Source organism: Procambarus clarkii, chromosome 86 (assembly GCF_040958095.1).
Source record: "Procambarus clarkii isolate CNS0578487 chromosome 86, FALCON_Pclarkii_2.0, whole genome shotgun sequence".
Classification (NCBI taxonomy): domain Eukaryota; kingdom Metazoa; phylum Arthropoda; class Malacostraca; order Decapoda; family Cambaridae; genus Procambarus; species Procambarus clarkii.
Window position 1 is genome coordinate 19,294,559 of NC_091235.1, and position 25,905 is coordinate 19,320,463.

At 40.5% G+C, this 25,905-nt stretch overlaps 1 protein-coding gene across 1 annotated transcript in view; it reads left to right on the forward strand.

Annotated features, from left to right (window-relative positions):
• LOC138358803 (uncharacterized) overlaps window positions 1-25,603 on the forward strand; it is a 74,718-nt gene extending 49,115 nt beyond the window's left edge. Inside the window, exon 3 of the mRNA XM_069316978.1 lies at window positions 25,440-25,603. Coding sequence (XP_069173079.1) covers window positions 25,440-25,603 — 164 coding nt within the window. The remainder of the gene's footprint in view (window positions 1-25,439) is intronic.
• Window positions 25,604-25,905: the final 302 nt, after the last annotated feature.

A 25,905-nucleotide genomic window follows, 5' to 3' on the forward strand; every position in this document is an offset into this window, starting at 1 on the left:
GAACCCGGGCCCTTAGGACTCCGACCCCCAGAGCGCCGTCCACTCAGCCGCAAGGAGGCCCCTCCCCCTACTTGAGTGTATGGGTGCGTGCATGCGTATGCGTGCGCATGTGTGTTTGTGTTTTCATCCAGTGCACATCCTCGCCATAATCTGATCCGAGGCCATAAGATAGACTTTAATTAAGAAGTGTGGGGCAGAGAACGGCTCCTCTGAGGAACATCTTTAAACTTTCCTCCACAGCTGGGGTGTGCGTTCGCATCTTAGTGACTGACTTACACACTGGCTTAAATGCTGCCCAGAAATTACATCCGAACACTGAGAAAGTTTCTCACAGTTTCACTGAGAGTAGAAAAAAAAGTTCAGAATCATCAACAATTCAGAACGTGACGTTTGGGTGTATACGATAAACGTTCAGTTTGTAACGTACATGTTGGTTATATTCTATGCCCTTGGGGGTGATTATGTAATTGTCATTTTTTTGGTGTTTATACTGCCTCGGCAACTTAGTGCAACATTGCACAAAACGAAGCAGTTCAGTTTGTAAACTACGTGAATGATTGTTGGTTCTGTTTCCTGAGAACAATGAGAGATAGTATTTGTAAAGGAAGAAATGTATATGTTTATCACTCAGAATGTTCGGTAATAAGTTTATTGTTTGTGATGTGTGTCAATTTATATATATGTGAACACGTTGTACTGAACGGGGTGAGAATAGCTAAAGTGTTACCTCAAGAACAAATCCATAAGGGCCGTGATGAGGATTCGAACCTGCGTCCGGGAGCCTCCCAGACACTCAATGAGGATGCTACCTCATCCCTTTTGTGTGTATTTATAATTCAATAAACTTAGTTCAGTTTCAATGAGAGATAATAAGCGCAATAAATGAGAAAATAAGTTATTGTGTTTCAATTTTTTTATGAAAATTACAATACTTTTCCTTAAATTTTACGTTTTGAAGCAAAACTGCATATTTACGTTCCCACAACTAGTAAATTTTTAGTTAGTTAGACACTCGTAAATGTATTTTCTTGATAAAAATTTAAATTTACGTCCCCAAGTAACCAAGTGACCTTTTCTGCCTACGCAACACTACGTTTTATGGGCGTAAACAAATCGTAAACTTTGCATTCACGAAAAACTCATATATTTACGCCTCTAAACAACAATTTACACTCCTGAGGAAGTCGTATATTTACATTCTTATGAAACTCACTTACAACAGGTGTGTGTGTTAAAAAAGACACCTCAATTTGAAGAGCACTATTATGCCTGGAGCGGGCTGGGGGGTGTGGGGGGACTGGGTGAGGTGGGGCTGTTTGGGGGGTGGGACTTTGTAAAGGGTGCTGTGAGTCAGGGGTAAGGTGGGGCTGGTGGGGAAAAAAAGACTGGGTCAGGCGAGGCTTTGCGAAGAAGAGGCGGAGGTACAGGTAATTATAAAATAGTTTAAATCATTAACGCATTTTCTTAATAATTTCCAGATATTCCTCAGCCAAGCTCTTCATATATAATTAAATATTCGATATTATGTTATTCTAACTAAGGGTATGATAGTCACATCACATCTTTAACTTGTATCAATACTTGTTCCAAATAACCTATGACAGTCCCTTACCCTGACCATTCACCCTGCAAAGTTTGAGTGCCAAGAACCTGGTCTTGAACCTCGGACAGACAAACAGTTATCCTCTTTTATAGATATAGATTGCATTACCTGAAGAGATTAAAGTAGTCCTCATTATACATTGTCAAACCAATATTATATTGTTTTTAATATACACTTTTCTGCCTTAGATAATGTTTTGTATACTATAAGATTGTATATTGTTATTTTTAGGAAGGATAAGTACCCCACTGATGTATATTAGTTTTAGAATACCATCCAGGCGTTTGCTTGAAGATATTATCCAGATGTCTGCTGGGAGATACCATCGATGTATACCTCTTCCTCCCTTCACCTACCTATCCCTCCCCCCCTCCTTCCTCTCCCTCACCCACCTACCTCGTGAGTAATGGATAGGTCAATTAACGTGAATTATCAGGAGTACCTTCACTGTGCTCGGGGAGATACAAAATGGTTGGCGTCATCTCTGCTTATTCCTCCTTAGAATACTCCTTTCTACCAGCCTCCGCTCATCTCTGCCTCTCCTCCCTTTGTCTCTACCTCCCCTTACCTCTACCTCCCCTTACCTCTACCTCCCCTTACCTCTACCAAAGCCAAACAATAAATGAAGTCATCAAGAACAAATATCCTGACAAAGGGGTAATTATTGTGATGTCAAAGCGGGTCAAATGGACGCTAAAGATAATTGAGTTTGCGTGTCAACGGTAGAGTGTGTGGCAACGGTAGAGTGCATGTCAACGGTAGAGTTTGTGGCAACGGTAGAGTGCGTGGCAGCCGTTTAAAGCTTGACTATATTAACAATACTGGAGCTGTTTCACAGTCAACAGGAACAACTGTTACGCCAACGAGTCTACACTGTAAACAGTTTCCTCAACAACAGTAATAGCTTCATCAACAACAACAGTAGGTTCATCAACAACTGCAAACAAATTCATCAACAACTGCAAACAAACTCATCAACAACTGTAACTAGCATATATCTTCAGGCATCCTCTAAAAACACTGTAAACAGTTTCCTCAACAACAGTAATAGCTTCATCAACAACTGTAAACAAATTCATCAACAACTGCAAACAAACTCATCAACAACTGTAACTAGCATATATCTTCAGGCATCCTCTAAAAACACAAACCAAAACATGTTTTATTTTTTGGTTTTAAACACACACCAGTAACAGTAAAACCAAACATTACAATTTCACCTAAAACTGAGACAGTGTCGTCTCACAGAGTTCTGTCGCCCGTAACTTCTGTAATGTTACACTCAGACTGTCGTATCTCAACTGTCTTTTACTGTCTCTTGAGTCCACTATAGACAGTAACACTCCTGTCACGTGTCAATTCACCTGTCTAAAATGATAGTGATTATAGGTACTCTGGATGGAATGTACACAATATGGACTGTAGCAGCCCTGAAAGTAGTACACGTTTGGTACCATTGGAATTTTACGGGACCATTGGGATTGTACAGGACCATTAGAATTGTACAGGACCATTAGAATTGTACAGGACCATTGGGATTGTACAGGACCATTGGGATTGTACAGGACCATTAGAATTGTACAGGACCATTAGAATTGTACAGGACCATTGGAATTGTACAGGACCAGGCATTTTCCTCCTGCTGTGCCTGGGAATCCTTCCCCAGTTATCTTCCTCCTGCTATCCTAAGACGTACGCCATCTATCTTCCTCCTTTCTGAACTGCTCTGAAGATCGCCTGTTCGGCAGTGACAGATTTTTCTCTTGAGAAAGACATGAATTTTATTTTTTGTTTGCAAGAATTGTTGTCTTGGAATGATGCTGTTGAAATAAGATGCAGTTCAGATGGTTCAGTGTTCAACTTGTTGCTTTGCGTTGTCCACTGGTTTTTGTCCACTGGTTTCGTCCACTGGTTTTGAGAATTAGTCACCTGCAGCAGAATCCCATATCATTTAGTTTTCCAAATATAAAACTGTTATATTTACGGCTTAAGCTAAATACTTTCGGGTTTCTTGCTAATTTCTACTCAGTCGCTTGGGCTAGGACGGTAGAGCGACGGGGTCGCTTCATGCAGGTTGGCGTTCAATCCCCGACCGTCCACTAGTGGTTGGACACCATTCGTTTCCCAACCGTCCAATCCCATTATCCTGATTCCTTCCAAGTGCTTATAAGTCTAAATAGCTTGGCGATTTCTCCCAATAGTTCCCTTCACTAATTTCTGTTGTAGTTAAAAGCGAAAAAGATAACATCAAAGGCCGAATTTATAAAAAAAATACAGAGACGAAAGTTGCGAAATATACACACCAAAAAATACCCTTGTGGACCAATAGTCAATCAGGCTTAATTGCAGGTTCTACATGTGAGGTTAATTGTACATACAATATATTTTTTTGGTTTAAATTTGTTTTCAAAACTCGCATTATTTGAGATCCCTTTTCAAAGAGGAGTATTAGAGTCGCTAAAGCGCTTCACTCCTCCTCTCTTAATTGGCACAGGAGAGCTCTGTTTAAGTACCCGTTGCGCTCATTTAATTGGCGAGCGTGGGTCTTGCAAGTGTCCGATCAGCGGACATAATTGGTACTAACGTGTCATGCAAATGGACAGTCGTTGCGATGGGTATCTGTTAAGGTGATCACCTGTACCCCGACACCAGGGAAGGCAGCGTACCCTCCTCCTTGAGGCTCTTGTAGGTGTAATTTGCGAAGTTAACAGTCAGTTCTTTCATGTCCTGAGGTCTCGAAATTCTCCCGAACTGACAGAATGAACACGACTCGTAGTGATTGTCCTCGACGACTGGCAGCAGCACCAGGAGTCTACAGTGTGTGTCCTCTACTGCTAAATACAGCACCAGGAGTCTACAGGGTGTGTCCTCGACTGCTAAATACAGCACCTGGAGTCTACAGGGTGTGTCCTCGACTGCTAAATACAGCACCAGGAGTCTACAGGGTGTGTCCTCGACTGCTAAATACAGCACTAGGAGTCTATAGGGTATGTCCTCTACTGCTAAATACAGCACCAGGAGTCTATAGGTATGTCCTCTACTGCTAAATACAGCACCAGGAGTCTACAGGGTGTGTCCTCTACTGCTAAATACAGCACTAGGAGTCTACAGGTATATCCTCTACTGCTAAATACAGCACCAGGAGTCTACAGGGTATATCCTCTACTGCTAAATACAGCACCAGGAGTCTACAGGGTGTGTCCTCTACTGCTAAATACAGCACTAGGAGTCTATAGTATGTCCTCTACTGCTAAATACAGCACCAGGAGTCTACAGTGTGTCCTTTACTGCTAAATACAGCACCAAGAGTCTACGCGGAGCCCACAGCTGAATGCAGCAGCAAGAGTTTACAGTGAATTCACCTCGGCATGTAAACAAATGCTGAAAGGGAAACCGTACACTTGCATCTCAAGGAAAGTTTACGTCGATAACAGCCCGACACTGCAGACTACAAGGAAAGTTAGCTCTCACCAGAGTTAAAGATGGGCTGAGAGAGAAAGAATATATATATATATATATATATATATATATATATATATATATATATATATATATATATATATATATATATATATATATATATATATATATATATATATATATATATATATATATGAACATAATATAATACCCAATTCCATTTAAATGGAACTCTTGGCCCAGTTATCAGTGCTTGGAACTCCAGCTGGGTGATACAAGCAAGGTTTTTCTTTTTTTTTAATCTTAAGCGCAATTGCTTGCAATTCAATACCAAAAAAAAAATAACCTATAAATTTTATTACTTACATGTAAATATAAAAAACAAAGTTTTCCCAGAATATTAAAAATAAACAAAATCTCCAGTAAGAGTTGTTTAAAATAGTAGTCATAAACTTTTTTTGACCATGTCGTAGCTCAGTCGATTAAGGCAGCGTCTGGGATGCTCTTGGACGCAAGTTCGAATCCTCGTCACGGCCCTTGTGGATTTGTTCATAAGCTTTTATATATAGGGATATTTTTTTTATTATCTTGTAGCAACTTGGATCAAACCTACAGGAAATGTGGGCAGTAAATTTGCAGGATATTGTGCAAATGTTCGAGAAATATGTAAATTTTTAATAAATACCTATGTGTCAATTGCAGGTTAAGAGGCGGGACCCAAGAGTTGAAGCTCTATCCCCGAAAGACAAATTAGTTGAATACAGACACACACATATACTTTCAAAGAAAATGATTCATATACATGCCTGATCAATCAAAATGTACCAAAATACCTTATAGAGCTCCGAGGCCAGATCCACGAAAGCACTTACGCAAACACTTACGAACCTGTACATCTTTACTCAATCTTTGGCGGCTTTGTTTACAATTATTCCAGCCGAAGGGAAGAGGTTTGCCGAATGTATTTCAATACACAATTGTATAAGTCATACAATAGAGGGGGATGGTGTTGTATAACTTATGGGGAGTGTGCTGCATAATTTATCACGTGTTGTATAACGCATTGAGGTGGTTGGGGGGGGGGGTGCCCAATGGTGCCCAATTGGTGCCCATTGGGCACCACAAACTCTTAACAAAAGCAGCACGGTCGGCTACTAATATATGAGAAAGGAATTACCAGGGGAAAGCACCAAGCCATAAAGCCTATATAACACTTGGGAAGGGGCCAGGATAAGGATTAGGGTTGGGACGGGGGGGAAGGAATAGTGGCCAACCACTTGGACGGTCGGGGGATTGAACGCCGACCTGCATGAAGCGAGACCCCTGACAGAGGCAACGCCAGTGGATAGGTATACCGTGATGAAGTCTTCTGTGTGATATATTCTGAGAGTTTTTGATTGATTAGTAAAGACTCCAGCGCTGAAGGAGGGGGGAGGATAGATCAAGATTGATTGCTGTGAAATGAGTTTGCAAAACTCTCTATCCATCTTAGCAGTAATCTTGAAGTCATAAGATGCAATATCTCATCCGTTAAACGCCTCATCTTCGCTTCATATTAATACACAAGCAATCTGGTACCTTGCAACACTAGCAAGCTGGGACATTGCAACACTAGCAAGCTGGGACATTGCAACACTAGCAAGCTGGGACCTTGCAACTCTAGCAATCTTTTATCTTGCACATTTTATTGCTTCAGTAAGCTGGGAGAAACTCATCATAAGGAAGCGTGAGGCTAGAGGGTGGGTGGGCTAGGATTATATAGGAGGACGAGGAAGCGTCAACAGGCGAGGAAGCGATCGGGAAACCTTTGTAGGAGATGGAAACATGAACTATAATACAGCGAATGGAAAAGGAAGCAGTGAGAGGTCAAGGAATGGGGGAGGAAGATGAAAGGGACATGAAATAGGGGAGAAATTTGAGTGGTTGGTGTTGCCAGAGGATAAGCATCAAAGCACCTCTAGTGTGTAGACCTTGGGGAGTGTTTTGCATAGGTTCCCCATTATATTCCAGCGTGGGGGAGTGTGCCGCGACATGGGGAGGGGGGGACGCAGCATGGGGGAGAATACGGTGAGAAGGAGGTGGAGAGTGAGGGGCAAAGGAAGACGAGAATAGGTACGAGGAGAAGCCACTTGAAGAAAATGGACATTTTCCATCAACATCAATGATGATTCGACGTATCAACTCCACCTTTATCATCACAGTCGTCAATATCTCCCCAGCCTCATCTCCATGACAGCCATAACTGCCCCATGATCATCCCCCATGATAGCTGTAACCACCCCACGGGATCATGCCCATGATTGTGTGCTAAGGTCCATTGTGCACAGTCTTTCCTCATAGCTCAGTCCCCTCAGCGTCCGGAACGCGTTTTTGCTATCTTAGGAACCGTTTCTAGTTTCTCCTTGTCCTTTTTTTCAGGTAAGGGATTCCATGCTGGGCTGCATATTCAAGAGTGGGTCTCACCTTCGATTGTATATAAATCAGCCAAAACCCCTTTGTCCATAGAACAGTTACAGCCCCGCTCCTGTGCCAGGTAAGTCCACTACGGGCTCACCATAGCCCGTGCTACTTGGAACTTTGTTCCCATTAGCTGAATCTTAAGCAACAACAACCCTTTGTCCAGGTTTCTGAAGGATATTAGGGAGAATGTCATATGGAGCTGTTGTTATTCTGCTAATGTGGACTTATGGCATCAGATTTTGGGTTATGTCCATCTCCAGGTCTTTCTCCTTTTCTGATTGAGGAATTTGTGTTCCCTTCATCTTATACTGCTACACTCTCCTCCGCACTCCTGTTCCAATCTTCACAACTCTGCATTTGGCCGGGTTAAATTCTAGCAGCCATTTTTCAGACCTCTTTCGGAGTGTGTGCAAATCCGCTTGCAATGCGTCACAGTCTATCCATGTCCTGATTCCTCTCATTACTTTTGCATCACCTGCAAACATTGATGTGAATGGGCCAATTTCCGCTGTCAGGTCATTGACGTTCATGTTGTGTGTACGCGTACTCACCTAGTTGTGCTTGTGTATGTGTGTGCGTATTCACCTAGTTGTGCTTGCGGGGGTTGAGCAAGCGGGAAAAAGAGCTCTGGCTCTTTTGGCTCGCTTCTCAACATGTCAATCAATTAACTGGTTTTTAACACACACACACACACACACACCAGGAAGCAGCCCGTAACAGCTGTCTAACTCCCAGGTACCTATTTACTGCTAAGTAACAGGTGCATCAGGGTAAAGAAAACTCTGCCCATTTGTTTTCCGCAATCGCCGGGGAGCGAACCCCGGTCCCCCAAGATTACGAGCCCTGAGTGCTGTCCACTCAGCCACCAGACGCCCATACTCAGTCACCAGGCGTGTGTATGTTAATAATATATATTAAGTTATACCTCTAACACGAGGACGGAAATCCCATGCACCAAAGTTGTTCTAAGGCTTCAGTTATATCACATATTATTAAATAAATCCTTTATCGTACGTCCGCCAGTGGCGCCTACACCACCTGGCAGCGGGGTGGAGAATGTAATCCTTGTCGTACAAGGAACCAAACTGATGTCAAGAAGCAGTTGAAAAACAAGTTCCAATTCTATTTCTTCTCGGCTGACTATTGTTGCCTAAATCTAATTGGTCAGACTTTTTTTTTTACATTTTAAGTTCCCTAGAGTTTTTTTGTATAATATTGGTTGTACTTCGTGCTGGTCTATATATTGTACATCGCACCATCATGCTTCACGGGATCACCGTAGCCCGTGCTACATGGACACTTCGTTATGAGTAGGTAAATATAAAACAACAACAACATCATGCTTTCTACAACTTTTTAAAGTATTAAGTTGTGTTGTGACAAGGAGATAACGATGGAGGCCTGGTCGAGGACCGGGCCGCGGGGACACTAAAGCCCCGAAATCATCTCAAGATAACCTCAAGATAGAAGATAACTATGCAAATAACATTGTGTGTTGTCTTTTATTTGGCTCATCAGAACTTTCCCTTTCAGTCCAACTTTCCTGTTTCTCCTAATATCCTCTTTATTCTGCTCCACTAGTTGTTCGCTTGGTTTACTCCCAGTTCACCTGTCCAACCACTTGGACTGGACAATAGAGCGACGGTCTGGCGTCATGCAGGTCGGCGTTCAATCCCCGACCGTCCACAAGTGGTTGGACACCATTCCTTCCCCCCCGTCCCATCCCAAATCCCTATTCTGACCCCTTCCCAGTGCTATATAGTCGTAATGGCTTGGGGCTTTCCCCTTGATAGTTCCCTTCCCTTCCCAGCTCACCTACATGGGTGGGAACTGCTCCCAGTTACATTGCTGTGTCTCCCTCCCAGGTATACGTGGGTGAGAACAGGTGTTCTGCTACATGGGTGACAACAGGTGCTCTGCTACATGGGTGGGTATACACTCTAGTTTAGGTAAAGGTTTAGGTAAAGGTTTAGGTAAAGGAAAGGAAGGTAAAGGACTATGTACTCCCCGCCCTGCATGCAAAGATCTAGCACGCTATTGTGCCCTTTATAGACCTTTTGACCTTTGTACTTTTGCCTTTATAGACCTATATAGACCGTTTTGACCATGTCGTAGCTCAGTCGGTTAAGGCAGCGTCTGGGATGCTCTCGGACGCAGGTTCGAATCCTCCTCGTCACGGCCGTTGTGGATTTGTTCACGCTTTTGTGATTTCCCTATCGCATATGGTTTCTAATTCCTGAGAGTAACTTTCTCAGCCTTCTTTGCACAGGTGAATGTAAGTCTATAATGTAGATCATAATTAAGCTATATAATCTATATAGGTTATCTTGAGGTTATCTTGAGATGATTTCGGGGCTTTTTAGTGTCCCCGCAGACCGGTCCTCGGCCATGCCTCCACCCCCAGGAAGCAGCCCGTGACAGCTGACTAACACCCAGGTACCTATTTTACTGCTAAGTAACAGGGGCATAGGGTGAAAGAAACTCTGGCCATTGTTTCGCCGGCGCCTGGGATCGAACCCAGGACCACAGGATCACAAGTCCAGCGTGCTGTCCGCTCGGCCGATCCGGCTCCGGAGTACAGGCAGAATGGAATATAATGTTTTGACCCTTAATTGAATTTCACATAACGGAACCATGCTGGTCCTCGGCGCATCAGGAGGAATACAATGAACAACAATGATTTTAGTGTTCTCTTTCTCCAAGGGCCTTTGTGCACGGTGCCTGCGTCGACGCCTACGGCTGTTTTCACGCTGGTGTGTGAACCAACTGGAACAATTTATAGGTGACGGGACAGCCTCTGGCCTTGCGAGGTCTGAATACATTCAACTGCGTTTTGAACTGGCAAAGGGGAATTCAAGCCTCTCGCGGAGGCTTTGTTAAGAGCGTAGATTATCCAGTTTGTTTATTTCAAGCCGTTTCAAAGTTGCTATTTTGCTTTTTGTATACAAAAACGTGCAAAATATAAAAAAATATAAATTATGCATAAATAACATAGAGAAGAATCAACAATTTCGATTATTTTCGTTTATACACAGCATAATTAAGGAAGATATTTTATTTTTTTGTATCATTTAGCTATTTCTGCAATACTGAATCATGTTTTTTGATGATTATATAAAATAAAATGTCTGTCCGAGGTTGGGGCTAACTTTACCCAGTTTTTCACAGTGATTGTTGTTGGGTAAATGCCCAACAGCCAGGTCGGGGTTGGCATCATTGAAATGAATGGTACATGACATGATGCCAAAGCAACCCCCACGACGGAACTCGATATAGCACTCTGCTTCGACTCTGAATTTTACTTACCATACTGTGAAACTTTTAGGTGCTGATCATACCAAAATTAAAGCAAAAATCAATTATAATACCCTCAAAGCTTGAATAAAATTTAAAATCATTTTATTTTGTCCTTAGATTTTCTGGATTGTATGATAATGTCTGGTGATCAATGTGGCTATGGTACCATGTATGAAGTGTTCTTATAGTGTTATTGATGATATGTTGTTGTTGTTGTTGTTAAAGATTTGCTACCTGGAACAAAGTTCCAAGTAGCACGGGCTATGGTGAGCCCGTAGTGTTTTATTGGTGATATTTTGATGAACGATTCAGAGTAGGTCGAGGATATTTAGGAAATATTGCATGTTCTGAAAAGGACAGTGAGAAGAGAGAGAGAGAGAGGCTAGGCTTGAGGCTAGCCTTACACAAATGTGCACACTGCACACTTACACAGGAATGGTCACACTGCAGCTCCTGGTTCAGCACGTAGCACCACTTGCAATTTCCCGACGAAGACACTCATGCCTGAGACAAGTTTTCAGCCTCGCAGCGATGTAAATATCAAACCGTCTCTTGTAGACAAATTTGCCTTCAGGAATGCTACGACCTTCTTTGAACGACTCCAGAACCTGGCTAATTTGTCTTCAAAGCTCGGAACATCGTACCCTCAACGATGCATCAGTTTCAAGGCCCTCACAGAGATCACTGATATTTAACGGGGTAAGAATAGTTTGAGCTACCTCATCCCTTTGTGTGTATTTTACCTCAATAAACTTATTTCAATTTCAATTTCTCTGTAGAGCATGTTGCTACTTACTCAACCTGGCTCCTAAAAGCCAATTAGCTACACGAGCTTACACATTACGACATCAAGCTCTTTGCTGATTGGTTGATATTTCACATATCGGACAATCATACCTGTCACCTATCAAAGTGTCACCTGTCACCGTTGGTCTAGATATGTCAGGTGATACAGCGAAAAAAAAATGACGTTTGAGTCCTGCAAATCATAATTATTTTTCTCGCTTTTGAAACATAAATTTACACTCGCAGGAAATGAACCACACAGTTCAAAATCTCTTCATATCCTGAGCTAAGATAACCCAAGCATGTTCTTATGGTGAAAAAAACATTCCTACACTGACTTACAGTTGCATGGCTGCCACGCAGGCAAAGTGCATTGTTGACCAGACCACACACTAGAAGATGAAGGGACGACTGTCGTCCCTTCAACTTCTAGTGTGTGGTCTGGTCAACATACTTCAGCCACGTTATTGTGACTCATCGCCTGCATGAAGTGCATTGTTGCAACTCTAGAATATTTGCATTTCTAAACATCCACACGATGCAAAATATGCAACATGAAACTTGCAGAGGTGGAGGTGGACTCAAGAGCCGCAGGATACACTACTGAAGGTTAACGATGAAATGTTTCTTCTCTATCGGGCATTTACAGTGTGCAATCCTTCACCCTGAGGATTTATGCTTGCCATTGTAATAGTTCATTCCTCCGCCACCACACAACCTTCCATTTGTTAGGACTAAAACGCATGGCTACATCGCCACTCCAACCTTGCCAGTGTAATGGGGTTGTGGTTGTGCTGTGGTGAGGGTGCTGTGGTGCTGATGGAGACATGGTTGTAGGGTATTTATAGTGTGTTAACTGCTGTGGTGATGGTTTTTGAGGTGCTGGTTGTTAACTGCTGTGCTGGTTGTTAACTGCTGTGCTGGTTGTTAACTGCTGTGCTGGTTGTTAACTGCTGTACTGGTTGTTAACTGCTGTACTGGTTGTTATCTGCTGTACTGGTTGTTAACTGCTGTACTGGTTGTTAACTGCTGTGCTGGTTGTTAACTGCTGTACTGGTTGTTAACTGCTGTGCTGGTTGTTAACTGCTGTGCTGGTTGTTAACTGCTGTGCTGGTTGTTAACTGCTGTGCTGGTTGTTAACTGCTGTACTGGTTGTTAACTGCTGTGCTGGTTGTTAACTGCTGTACTGGTTGTTAACTGCTGTACTGGTGTTTACTCCTGTGGTGGAAAACCTGATTGTTTGTGTAGTTGTAGTAAGAGTTGTGTTTGTGACTGCTGTAGTAAGGGTTCGTAGATGAATTAGCAAATTAGCAGACTACAGGGACGGTGATATAGCTGCTTCGATTGCATGCACGATGGTGGGTTGGTATATGCATAATTTGTCTATATTCAGCTGTACTCACTTGTGCTTACAGAAATCAAGCAATAGCTATCTTGAGATGATTTCGGGGCTTAGCGTCCCCGCGGCCCGGTCCTTAACCAGGTCAACCTTTTTGTTGCACACCCCCAGGAAGCAGCCCGTAGCAGCTGTCTAACTCACAGGTACCTATTTACTGCTAGGTTAACAGGGGCATCAAGGTGAAATAAACTCTGCTCATTTGTTTCCGCCTCCACCGGGGATCGAACCCGGAACTTTAGGACTACGAATCCCGAGCGCTAACCACTCAGCTGTCAGGCCCCCTAGATTTTCCTAAAGCTAAAGGAATTAACTTCCTAAATCCGCCTTCTAGTATTTGTGGTAGAAATTAACTTTGTGAAGCCATATTATTTTGATAATTATTAGAATTAATATATTCCTTTCCTAATTTGAGGGCCTCGTAGCCTGGTGGATAGCGCGCAGGATTCGTAATTCTGTGGCGCGGGTTCGATTCCCGCACGAGGCAGAAACAAATGGGCAAAGTTTCTTTCACCCTGAATGCCCCTGTTACCTAGCAGTAAATAGGTACCTGGGAGTTAGTCAGCTGTCACGGGCTGCCTCCTGGGGGTGGAGGCCTGGTCGAGGACCGGGCCGCGGGGACACTAAAAAGCCCCGAAATCATCTCAAGATAACCTCAAGAAGATGTCGCTTGTTAATGATATATGTAGTTTATAATGTAAATGCCGTATATGTTTCTTATACTTGGTGTTAATGACACTTAGATTTCTGCATAATCTTAACTCGTTAAGTTCCGCGTGGTTGTTGAATGGCATCGTTCAACAGTGCTACTTTTCCAGCTAAGAAACTGTTATAGTGACTTGAATCACCAGCTTGCTGGGATATGGAATGTCATTACTTATTTAATACTACGTTGTATTAAAACTTATTTACATTGCATTACTAAGTTTAATACATTACTTCTTTAATACTAAGAAATTCTTATGTTATATATTTGATTTATAATTGTATTCTATTACCAATGTTACGGGGGTTCTATTCTCGAGAATTTCCCTAGAAGATTTTAACTAAATCTTGCGGCATTTTTCGTAAATTATTTGGCCGAGTGAAAAGGGTAGAGTTCTTGATATTTCTCAGTTTATTCCAACTGCTTAACCTGCCCCATGATATCTTTGAGCCCTGAGCCAGGACAATATTATGATAACAGGAGAATAATTCCCCTTACTGGGTCCTGAGGCCTTCCACCCTGAACCAGGACATTAATATGATAACAGGAGAATAATTCCCCTTACTGGGTCCTGAGGCCTTCCACCCTGAACCAGGACATTAATATGATAACAGGAGAATAATTCCCCTTACTGGCTTCTTAGACCCTAACCAAGTCTACAGGAAAAATAAGAATCTTGCTTTGAAGAAGACCAGATACTGAGAATGTAGCTCAAAGGAGTCTCTGGGAGCGACTAATTATGTTTTTGCCTCCTCGCATATAATTTTTCCAGACCAGGTATCACAGTGTAATTAAAAATCTTATAATAAGCATGCGCCTCCACCATGCGCTCTTACTCTACTCTTGCTCTCAATAAAACGTGAGAAATTAGACTCTCTGTCAGTCGTTTGTAACAAATGTCTCTCCTCGCGGGAGAAAATTTCCAGAGATAAACTTGGGGAGATACAACGCTTAAGTGTGCCATTATGTAGGGTAGAAATCTTGGTAATGAAGGGTATGGGTATGGAATGTGTCCTACCCTCCACACCTGTCATTGATGGCTCGTGGGGCAGCGCCCGTTCTCTAGATTGGTCACTCCGGACAAAATCCAATCTCCTCATCTGACCAGAAACGTATACGCACCTAAACAACCCGCGTAACCTATCGAATCCAATTGCATACAAAAAACGTAGCCCCTTTTCATAGGTTGCATTTGTAACGTTGGTTTACATAACGTTAAAAACGTGACCTTATAGTTGAGAGAGGCCGGGTTGGTCCACGACACCACTGGGTTCAATGTTGCTAGTGGTGATTGCAGTTATGTTGGTGGTAGTGGTGATCCTAGCAGTAAAATAGGTACCTGGGTGTTAGTCAGCTGTCACGGGCTGCTTCCTGGGGGTGGAGGCCTGGTCGAGGACCGGCCGCGGGGACACTAAAGCCCCGAAATCATCTCAAGATCTCAAGAAGATCCTTGCTATGGTGATGGTGGTACTAGGAGTGACATTTGTGTTGATAGTGGTGCTAGTGACGATTGATATGATGGTGATAGTAAAGATAGTGTGTGAAGCCACATAAAGAATTGATGTTAATGGTGAGGGGAGGTAGAGGTTGATGCTGATGGAAGGGAGATATTGATACTGACTGAAAAATAATTTTTAATGCTGGTTGAACAACAGCCACAACAACAGGGATAGAGCAACAGCAACAGGGATAGAGCAACAGTTACAGGGATAGAGCAACAGTAACAGGAATAGAGCAACAGTAACAGGGATAGAGCAACAGTAACAGGGATAGAGCAACAGTAACAGGGATAGAGCAACAGTAACAGGGATAGAGCAACAGTAACAGGAATAGGGCAACAGTAACAGGGATAGAGCAACAGCAACAGCTATAGAGCCAATGTGTCTGCAGACTTAATTATAGAGACAACGGAAAGTCGAGTAGTTTATTATTAAATTACACGATATATTGTGATGGCTAATTCGTTTAGGAGTACTGGACAGTGTGAGCTACTTGGAAGTAGATTACTGATTGATCTTATTACAGCTTATTAAAGTGTATGTACTCACCTAGCTGTAATCACCTTGTTGTGCTTGCGGGGGTTGAGCTTTGGCTCTTTGGTCGGCCTCTCAACCATCAATCAACTTGTGTATCGATTCCTGAGCCTCTTTGTCTCTATCACATCTACATTTGAAACTGTGTATGGAATCAGCCTCCACCACATCACTGCCTAACACATTCTATTTGTTAACTACCCCTGACACTGAAAAATTCTTTCTAATGTCTCTGTGGTTCATTTGGGTACTATGTTTCCACCTGTGTCCCCTTATTCGTGTTCCACTCGTGCTAAATAGTTTGTTTGACCACCCTGTCAATTCCTCTGGGAATTTTGTAGGTGGTGATCATGTCTCCCTTTACTCTTAAGTCTTCCAGGGACGTGAGGTTTAGCTCCCGTAGCCTTTCCTCGTAGCCAAGTTGCCTAACAAGCCAAATTTTCCTGAAATATTATATTTTTCAAATACTTTTTTGCTTATGGAATAATACGGCTTTCCGTTACATTATATAAGATTATTTTTTTTTACTTTGATTCAAAACTAACATAGAAATTTGATCAAACCTTACTTAACCAACCCTAACCAAGATAAAATCAGCAGGAGTCGTAATGAGGATTCGAATCTATGCGCTGGGTACTTCTCAAACAAACGTCTTAGACGACTAGACCACGACATGGTCAAAATAATTGTAACCTGGGATTCTACTGAATTCACGAGGGTTCCTGAGGCTTCCACAGATGCCGAACCAGGGTGACACACAGCCCTCCCTCTCATGCACTCTAGCTCTGTCGTCCTAGAATTCTACCTCTAACGCTTCCTCTTTCAATACAAGGAAAAATCGCATTAACTTGATGTATCAAGAAGAGAATCAGTAGGAGTAGGACAAAATCCTTTTTTCTTATTCTAAGTTATAAATAAATAAGGAGAGCAGTATGTATGACTGTGGAGAGAGAGAGAGAGAAAGTGAGAGAGAGAGAGAAAGTGAGAGAGAGAGAGAAAGAGAGAGAGAATTATCAAGATAATGCATCAAGAGTGTCTATATAGCACTTGGAATTGATCAGGATAATGATTTGGGTTGGGACGGGGGAGAGGAATGGTGCCCAACCACTTGAACGGTCGGGAATTGAACGCCGACCTGCTTGAAGTGAGACTGTCGCTCTACCGTCCAACCCAAGTTGTTGGGTGTATAACTATGGAGTAGAACCCAGATGATACAACACCCATGCTCCACAATATCACAAAGATATATTTAAACTTTTATAGGAAATTATTAATCAACAAAGACCAAACTAACAGAAAGTTGAATAACCAAGGAAACCTGAATGTACTCGAGTCCCCCGCTGTTTCCAGAACACGAATGTAGAGTAAATAGGTAACTGACTTTCCCAAATATAGGTACCCTTTGCACTATGAAACGACCTGACCTATGTAATGACCTATATCCTCTCATATATTATTTTGGTTACCTTGAAGTCCGCGCTCAGAGTATATATATATATATATATATATATATATATATATATATATATATATATATATATATATATATATATATATATATATATGTATATATATATATATATATATATGACAATGTCAGACCACGGAGGAAAATGAAACAGGAATTTCCTTAAGTACTTTCGTATATTAAATACATCTTCAGAAGGAATTTGATTCCTTCTGAAGATGTATTTAATATACGAAAGTACTTAAGGAAATTCCTGTTTCATTTTCCTCCGTGGTCTGACATTGTCACATTCTTAATCACGTGTTTATTTTCGTGATATACACACACACACACACATATATATATATATATATATATATATATATATATATATATATATATATATATATATATATATATATATATATATATATATATATGTCGTACCTAGTAGCCAGAACTCACTTCTCAGCCTACTATTCAAGGCCCGATTTGCCTAATTAGCCAAGTTTTCATGAATTAATTGTTTTTCAACTACCTAACCTACCTAACCTAACCTAACCTAACTTTTTCGGCTACCTAACCAAACCTAATTTATAAAGATAGGTTAGGTTAGGTTAGGTAGGGTTGGTTAGGTTCGGTCATATATCTACGTTAATTTTAACTGCAATTAATTTTTTTTTACCTCATACGTAATGAAATGGATAGCTTTATCATTTCATAAGAAAAAAATTAGAGAAAATATATTAATTCAGGAAAACTTGGCTTATTCGGCAAATCGGGCCTTGCATAGTAGGCTGAGAAGTGCGTTCTGGCTACTAGGTACGACATATATATATATATGTATATATATATATATATGTCGTACCTAATAGCCAGAACGCACTTCTCAGCCTACTATTCAAGGCCCGATTTGCCTAATAAGCCAAGTTTTCATGAATTAATGTTTTTTCGTCTACCTAACCTACCTAACCTAACCTAACCTAGCTTTTTTTGGCTACCTAACCTAACCTTACATATAAATATAGGTTAGGTTAGGTTAGGTAGGGTTGGTTAGGTTCGGTCATATATCTACGTTAATTTTAACTCCAATAATAAAAAATTGACCTCATACATAGAGAAAAGGGTTGCTTTATCATTTCATAAGAAAAAAATTATAGTAAATATATTAATTCAGGAAAACTTGGCTTATTAGGCAAATCGGGCCTTGAATAGTAGGCTGAGAAGTGAGTTCTGGCTACTAGGTACGACATATATATATATATTAATTACTAATATTGAAAATATATAATAAATATCTTTAACTGAAATTTGTGAGCAGTGTGTACAAATTATATATTTTCGTATTTATTTTTTCCATTTAATAGACTATAATGATGTTTTACAAAGCTAATTAAATGCATTGTCCGTGCCGTTTTAAATCATATGTTCGACATAAAAATTTGGAAGTGCTGTAATAATTTATAGAAGGATTTAGTGTTTAAACAGGTCGCTGAAGCATATATTTGGAGGTCATAACCTGGATGCCTGGTCAGAGACCGGGCCGCGGGGACACTGATCCCCGGGTGGTATTACTGGTAGTCGATGTTATGACATAGAAGACATGGCATCATAATTTACCTGATACTCACTATCAGTAATAAGACCCATGTGATGGGTCACATTATTGATAGTGAGCATCAGGAGATAAGGTAAGTTGTATATTGAATTGAAATTGAAATGAATTTATTGTGGTATAAATTCATACACATGGATGAGGTAGCTTAAGCTATTCTCACCCCATTAGGGTGTTACCTGGTTGAGACCTGGTTGATGGGGTTCTGGGAGTTCTTCTACTCCCCAAGCCCGGCCCGAGGCCAGGCTCGACTTGTGAGAGTTTGGTCCACCAGGCTGTTGCTTGGAGCGGCCCGCAGGCCCACATACCCACCACAGCCTGGTTGGTCCGGCACTCCTTGGAGGAATATTGTATAGACAGTGTATTTAGGAGGAGTGTATTTAAGGTTCTTTGTATGGTTAGTAGTTCGTGGTATAAATTATGTGTTAAACATTTAGTAAATGTAAACATGAGAATGCTTAGCATGTAGCGTTTAGGCAGACAGCTTAGTAGAATGGTAGATAGCTTACTAGAGATGGTAGACAGCATGGTGGAATGGTAGATAGCTTACTAGAAATGGTAGACAACATGGTGGAATGGTAGATAACCTGCTAGAGATGGTAGATAGCTTACTAGAGATGGTAGACAACAAGATGGAATGGTAGATAGCTTACTAGAAATGGTAGACAACATGGTTGAATGGTAGATAACCTGCTAGAGATGGTAGACAGCAGGGTGTGATGACAGATACAATATATCAGGATAAAAGTGGCACATACATGAAGATAAAACTATCTAAACTTTATAACAGTACGAGATAAAAGTATCTACCCGTTATAACTGTACGACAATATTGCAGGAAGCGTAGACAGTGTTTACAAGGACGATAGACAGTATGAGTGATCGACAGTACCAGAGGACACGTTGACAGGGAACACATACGGTGCAATTACATGCTGGGAACATGACGTTTCCGGGGAGTAATACATATACACGCCTGTGTATGTATCCCATCCATAATCATAGCTCACGGAGGCCAAAATTGTCCTGTCAGAACTTTCTATTCAGTTACTATATCAGGGGGAAAAACGGTTCCCCCTGTTATTTAGAATTTTTCCCCAAATCGTTCATTTTTTTCGGTGGGTCTGTGTTCTCAACAAGCTATAGCTGAGTACACATGTCTCTGCTTGAAGGTGTTGAGCTCTAGCTCTTTGATTCCGCCTTTTAAGCTTCATTTGCCTGGTTTATAGAGTTTTGGGGAATATTAGCTCTCTATTACTTCCTACGTCCCTGTTGTTGTTGTTATTAGATTCAGCTACTCGGAAGTTCCAAGTAGCACGGGCTATGGTGAGCCCGTAGTGGACTTACCTGGCACAGGGCTCTCCTTCTCCTCCCTCAGTCCTTATATACCTGTCCCAGCGTCCCCCTCTGTCCGGCTGCCTGACACAGAGCAGCTAAACCGGCCCGCTAAAGCAACTGATAAACTCTGCAGTATTTCTACAAGAGTACGAGCTAAGTGACCATAAAGCACTAACCGGCAGCTCGCACGTCGCGATAACACCCAAGAATCCAGCTTTTATTCCCCTTTTCCAGCCGCAATTCAATACCCAAAGAAAACGGGTCGAGGGGAGGCGGGGGAGTGGAGAATAGTGTTCTGCGATAAGGAAAAACCGCGTAAATAGTTGGCACCACTTTGTTTTATTGGTGAGGAATTATATTTAGTTGAAAGGTGCTGATTTGGTTGCTGGTGTTACTGGCTGGGGTCAAAATGATGCATCATTCCATGGATTTTTTTTAAGAGGGATTTAGATTCTTGCGAGAGAATCTTTATTTTTTTATGGCATGATCGGAAGGTTTGTGTCTTCTTTGGGATAAGGTTCGGATCAAAGTGCTTATTTGGAGATGTGTTTTGTTAGTTTATGGTAGTTCATGGTTAGTGTTCTAGAGTATGTTGTGTTATTCCTGTCACCTCCTCTCTCTCTCTCTCTCTCTCTCTCTCTCTCTCTCTCTCTCTCTCTCTCTCTCTCTCTCTCTCTCTCTCTCTCTCTCTCTCTCTCTCTCTCTCTCTCCCTCTCTCTCTCTCTCTCCCTCTCTCTTTTTCAACTTAGACTGTGCTTAATTTGGAATGGTGCTAATACTCCATTTTTTTTAACTGGAATCAAAGAGTTGTTGTCCTACATGAGCTCATTTTCTCTTGAAACTCATATATTTGATTTATTATTAGTTTATATTGGGAATAAACTTGAATGAAAAATTGCTCTCATAAAATAAGGTACAGGGTGAATCAGAAGAAACTGCCTATATGTGCCTATATGTGATTGGTCGACTTGATTTTCCATGTATCAGTGTGTTGAGCCTGCCCGGTCTCCTAAGGTTTCAAAACGTCAAGAAAACGGTTAAATTTTAAGTGGTCTCTCCTGACCTACCAGAGGCCCCAAAACAGAAAACGGGACAGTACATAATTTTCGCGAGCCGCTTTCATTTTCTAGTACGACAATTTTTGGTCGTGTGTAACGCATACGAGCGAAAAGCGACGTTCTGTGTAGGAGGACAGGTTGGCTGAGCAGACATGTTCCAGTTGTGAGACAGGAATGGAAAGAATGTTTACTGATGAGGTGATGTTCTTGTGAACAGAACAGCTATCATGAGTTCGTTGACAGCTGAGCACCTGATGTTCTAGCGGCCAATTTCTGGTTGTCCACGAAGTTGGGTCATGCAAGGAACCTTGGACATATTGGCCTTACACATAACAATAAGTCCGCCAACATCTCCAGTGCTGAGAGCACTGACCAGTCCAACCAGAACAAGTCATAACTAAAGATGAGGGTCCTTCATCTTTATCCAAATTTACCCCAAATTTATCATTTGTTTAAATGAAGGTCAGGGACCAGATAGAGGAGTACTGAGTACTTGTGTTTCATGCACACATTTGCTAGCTCTTGAGCATCAGCTTGAAGCTGTAAGTTTCGGGGCTGTTTCTTGTAAGCTTCAGCAAATGAACAAATCCACAAGGGCCCGTGACGAGGATTCGAACCTGCGTCCGGGAGCATCCCAGACACTGCCTTAATCGACTGAGCTACGACATTTGCTTCAGCAAATGATTTGTCGTGATCATTGAAGATTTAGACATCATTCTCAAGAAGTCAACGTCGTCATAGATAGATAGATAGATAGATAGATAGATAAATAGATATTTACTAATTTCTATTTACATATTGCATTTATGTGCATCTTAATTGTGTCCTTAAATGTTTCATGTCTGCATCTTTTATTTATTTTTTTTTATTTTTTTTTTTTTCGATTATTCATGCATACGACCCAACAGCCAGCTGACTGGTTTTTAAAAGTGTATTTTAATATTTCTTTAAAACTTTTGCAGACACACTCAAAAGTAATCGACATTCATATTAAAAATATCTGTGATATTTAAAAAAAAAAATGTAGTTTTTTTTTTACGTGCAAAAAGGAAAGGTGGAATTAAGGCATTTGTGAACGAAATCTGGGAGTGTTCTCTAACTTCTGACAGCGGTCACTCGGCTGTGAAATGGCTGAACGATATGTGACTCAAATTTGTTTTGAAGTTAAAAAAAAAATAAACGAAAAATATTTAACCGGTGAAACAGGATTTACCTGTCTGACTGACACGTAAATTTTTTTTTTTTTTTATTTTTTTTTTAATTAATATAGCAATTTATTTTTTCATTCCAGATCTATATATTGTTTATGAAGGAAATATTCTTATCGTGTTAGTTTATAAAATTCACTTCAGATTCCTTGTATAGTTTTTCTTCCATTCGTTTATCGTATTTCTTCAGAGATCATTAATCACATTATCTTACATGTGATTTGCTTGAACTAAAATACGAACAGCAAGTGTCTCAGTCATGATTCAGTAGCTTGTTGCTGTCCCCAGCTTCTGTAGCCCTAGGGCGTCCTCCCATCTTATAAGCGTCTCTGGTTAGGGTATAGGGTGCATAATAATGCACCCTATACCCATCCCGTGGGCGGTGGTGGTAGAGAGGGTTACAGAGCCCCATAATGGGTTCAGGCACTTAACCCCATAATTCGTTTTGCTAAGCAAGTAAGAATTTTGCGAAGCTAGTTACATAATTTTTTTTTACACAAATGCGTGTGCATATATCATTTTTTGTTTACATGACAAATAATACAAGAATTGACATATATGAGTCTATATATGAGTATGATATATAGAGTCTCAGTTACACAGTTATTAATCCATACCCAACTGGACGGCAGCTTTACAGTCATGTCTAGGCTGCACCTACAGTAAGCAAACTTAGGATACGTGTCTAAGATTCCTGGCAGTACATCATTAAGAATGAAGTACTTACACTTTTCTTGGACACTATTGATGGTGTTATCTCTAAATTCCGCAATTTTTTTCACATTCCATTATATAATGACGCAAAGTATGCGAATAGTTCTGCTGACAGATTAACTGTCTCAAGTGAACAGTCTTCAACGGTCGCCATTGGCATGCCTGCCTCGTGGTCATATCCATTACTGCCCATTATGTGGCACTTTTCCCACCCATTCGGCCCCTTAAACGCAGGCAGCCAAGACCCGCCAATCTTGAAATATTATTTTTGTTTTAATACATCGTGTTCACTCCTTGTTACAAACTCTCTTCGGTTGTTAGCGAGCAAACTGCTTCCAGTAAATTGCATAAATGTTTTTACATTGAACAAGGCAATTACAATGTGCGAATCACATGCTCGTCATATAGTTGGATTTGTTGGAGAATGAATACAAGTAGAGTTGTGTTAAATTAATAATGGTAGAGTTAAAAAAAGGAGTTTTTTTATTATTATTATTTTCTACCACAGACGTGGCCACACATTTACAATGCTAACCAGCATAACATATTACATGGTGGAACTATGAGGTGCGACATTTTGAACCATAAGAAAATGTAAGTCTGCCTGTCACATATGAGGTCTCATTCCTCCTACCCATTAATGAGCACGTCAGAATGCCTTGTTGTCTTTCCGCGTCAATACATAACAAATATTGTTGAAATCGTTTGCTATAGTAATATTTCTGGCGTTAAGATTTACTCTCTTCTTGATAAGAGTTCAATAGTAATGAAAATAATTCCTTGTACACAGTGGCTCGTCTGGTCTCTCTCGCCTCTAGCTCTTCCCTGATTGGTCGAGCGGAATCTGATAACTTGAAGCCAATGTTACCAGATGCCGGATTCCTCCTGAATGATCCACAGATGCCTCGAAGAAATAGGGGCATCCAATAAGGTTTTATATGCCTCCGATATACATTAAAGGCGATTTTTCAATCTGCAATTAATCGTTAAGTACCCATTTCTCTGTATTGAGGGATGTGTTATATGTTACGTCTCTGATTGATTGTCAACCCTGGCGACGTCACGAGAGACTTAAGCCTCACGTCTTGGAAAATAGCGATTAATCCTTATTTTCCTCTTCCACTGAGGCTAAAATCACAACTGCTGTAACCCGGGCTCCGGACTCGTGTAATCATCAGAAACTCTAAAGTGTCTTTTTATTGCAAAGTTATTTGTCTATCATTTCAGCGTTGCCTAAAGTTCAGACTTAACCAAGTCACACGCACCTATCAAAAAATAACCCACCATATTGCTCCATTCTAATTTGCAAAAAAGGTGCTCCTTACTGATCAACTTCTCCAGAAGTTGAAAGGTTGAAAAGTTGTGGAAAATTGATGAAAGCTCTGAACTTAGGATATTGGCAGGACCCAGGGCGGATGAACTTGACCTTGGGGCCCCTATAGGACCTCAGCGTCCAACTCTTCAGAAATAAGTTCCTGTTTTATTTCTCTCCGACAGAGTCTGCCAGCGCTGAGGAGATGAGGCTTGATGCCTCAACGCCTTAAGATGGCGCCCGCCTCATACTTGTGAATAGAGCAGAGCCTCATAATATGCTCCTCATACTTGTGACAGAGCAGGGTCTCATAATATGCTCCTCATACTTACGATAGAGCAGCCTCATACACGTGATACAGCAGCGCCTCATACACACACACATTATACAGGAGCTCTTGAATCATATTCTTCATATAATTCAGTTAACAATTCTTAGCCGTTAACACACACACACACACACACACACACACACATCATGCGAGGTGGAACTAACAGATTCTCACCGTGAATGAGCTGACAGCATATGCTGTACACTTGTTCTAATTAATATATATATATATATATATATATATATATATATATATATATATATATATATATATATATATATATATATATAAATCCCATATTATATATAGTTTATTATAGTTCTTATATTTTTACTTCTATTTATTTTTATTTATTATCCATTATAAATTATTTCTCATGTCTGCTATATTTTATAAAGTATCTTCTAATGTCGGTTAGTTGTAAAAAAAAAAATTAGCTGTAAATATATTCCAGTTATCACATAAAACGAAACCTTTGTTGTATTTGTATTATGCAGTTTATAATTTATGATAAAAAGTATTTGTTTCAGCCAATTAATAATATAATTTGTATAAATGAATAATGTATTTAATTTTGGGTAAATTAATGTCAATTATTATTGGGTAATCATTTTATTAATAACGTTTTTGAACTTGTATAAATGGAAACACTTGTACGTTTGGGAATAGCTGTTTTATATTTCAATATAAATTTTAGTTTATATTACTTCTGCAGTTAATATTGTTACTTCTGTTGGTTCTGTTACTTCTGTTGTTTCTGTTACTTCTGTTGGTTCTGTTACTTCTGTTGTTTCTGTTACTTCTGTTGGTTCTGTTACTTATGTTGTCATTACCAGACTTACTACTGTTAATATTGCTGTTATCATTACAATTGCATAATGTAATCACTTAGAATTTACTCTAAATAATATTCAGTTAATGTCTCTCTCTCTCTCTCTCTCTCTCTCTCTCTCTCTCTCTCTCTCTCTCTCTCTCTCTCTCTCTCTCTCTCTCTCTCTCTCTCTATATATATATATATATATATATATATATATATATATATATATATATATATATATATATATATATATAACCACAGTTACAAATTAAAGGTTAACAGTTTAGCTCCTTCAACTCAATCGAACTGTCATCAAAGCTGTATTGAGATAGACAAGTGTAGTGTAGTAGACAGTATGAAGTCC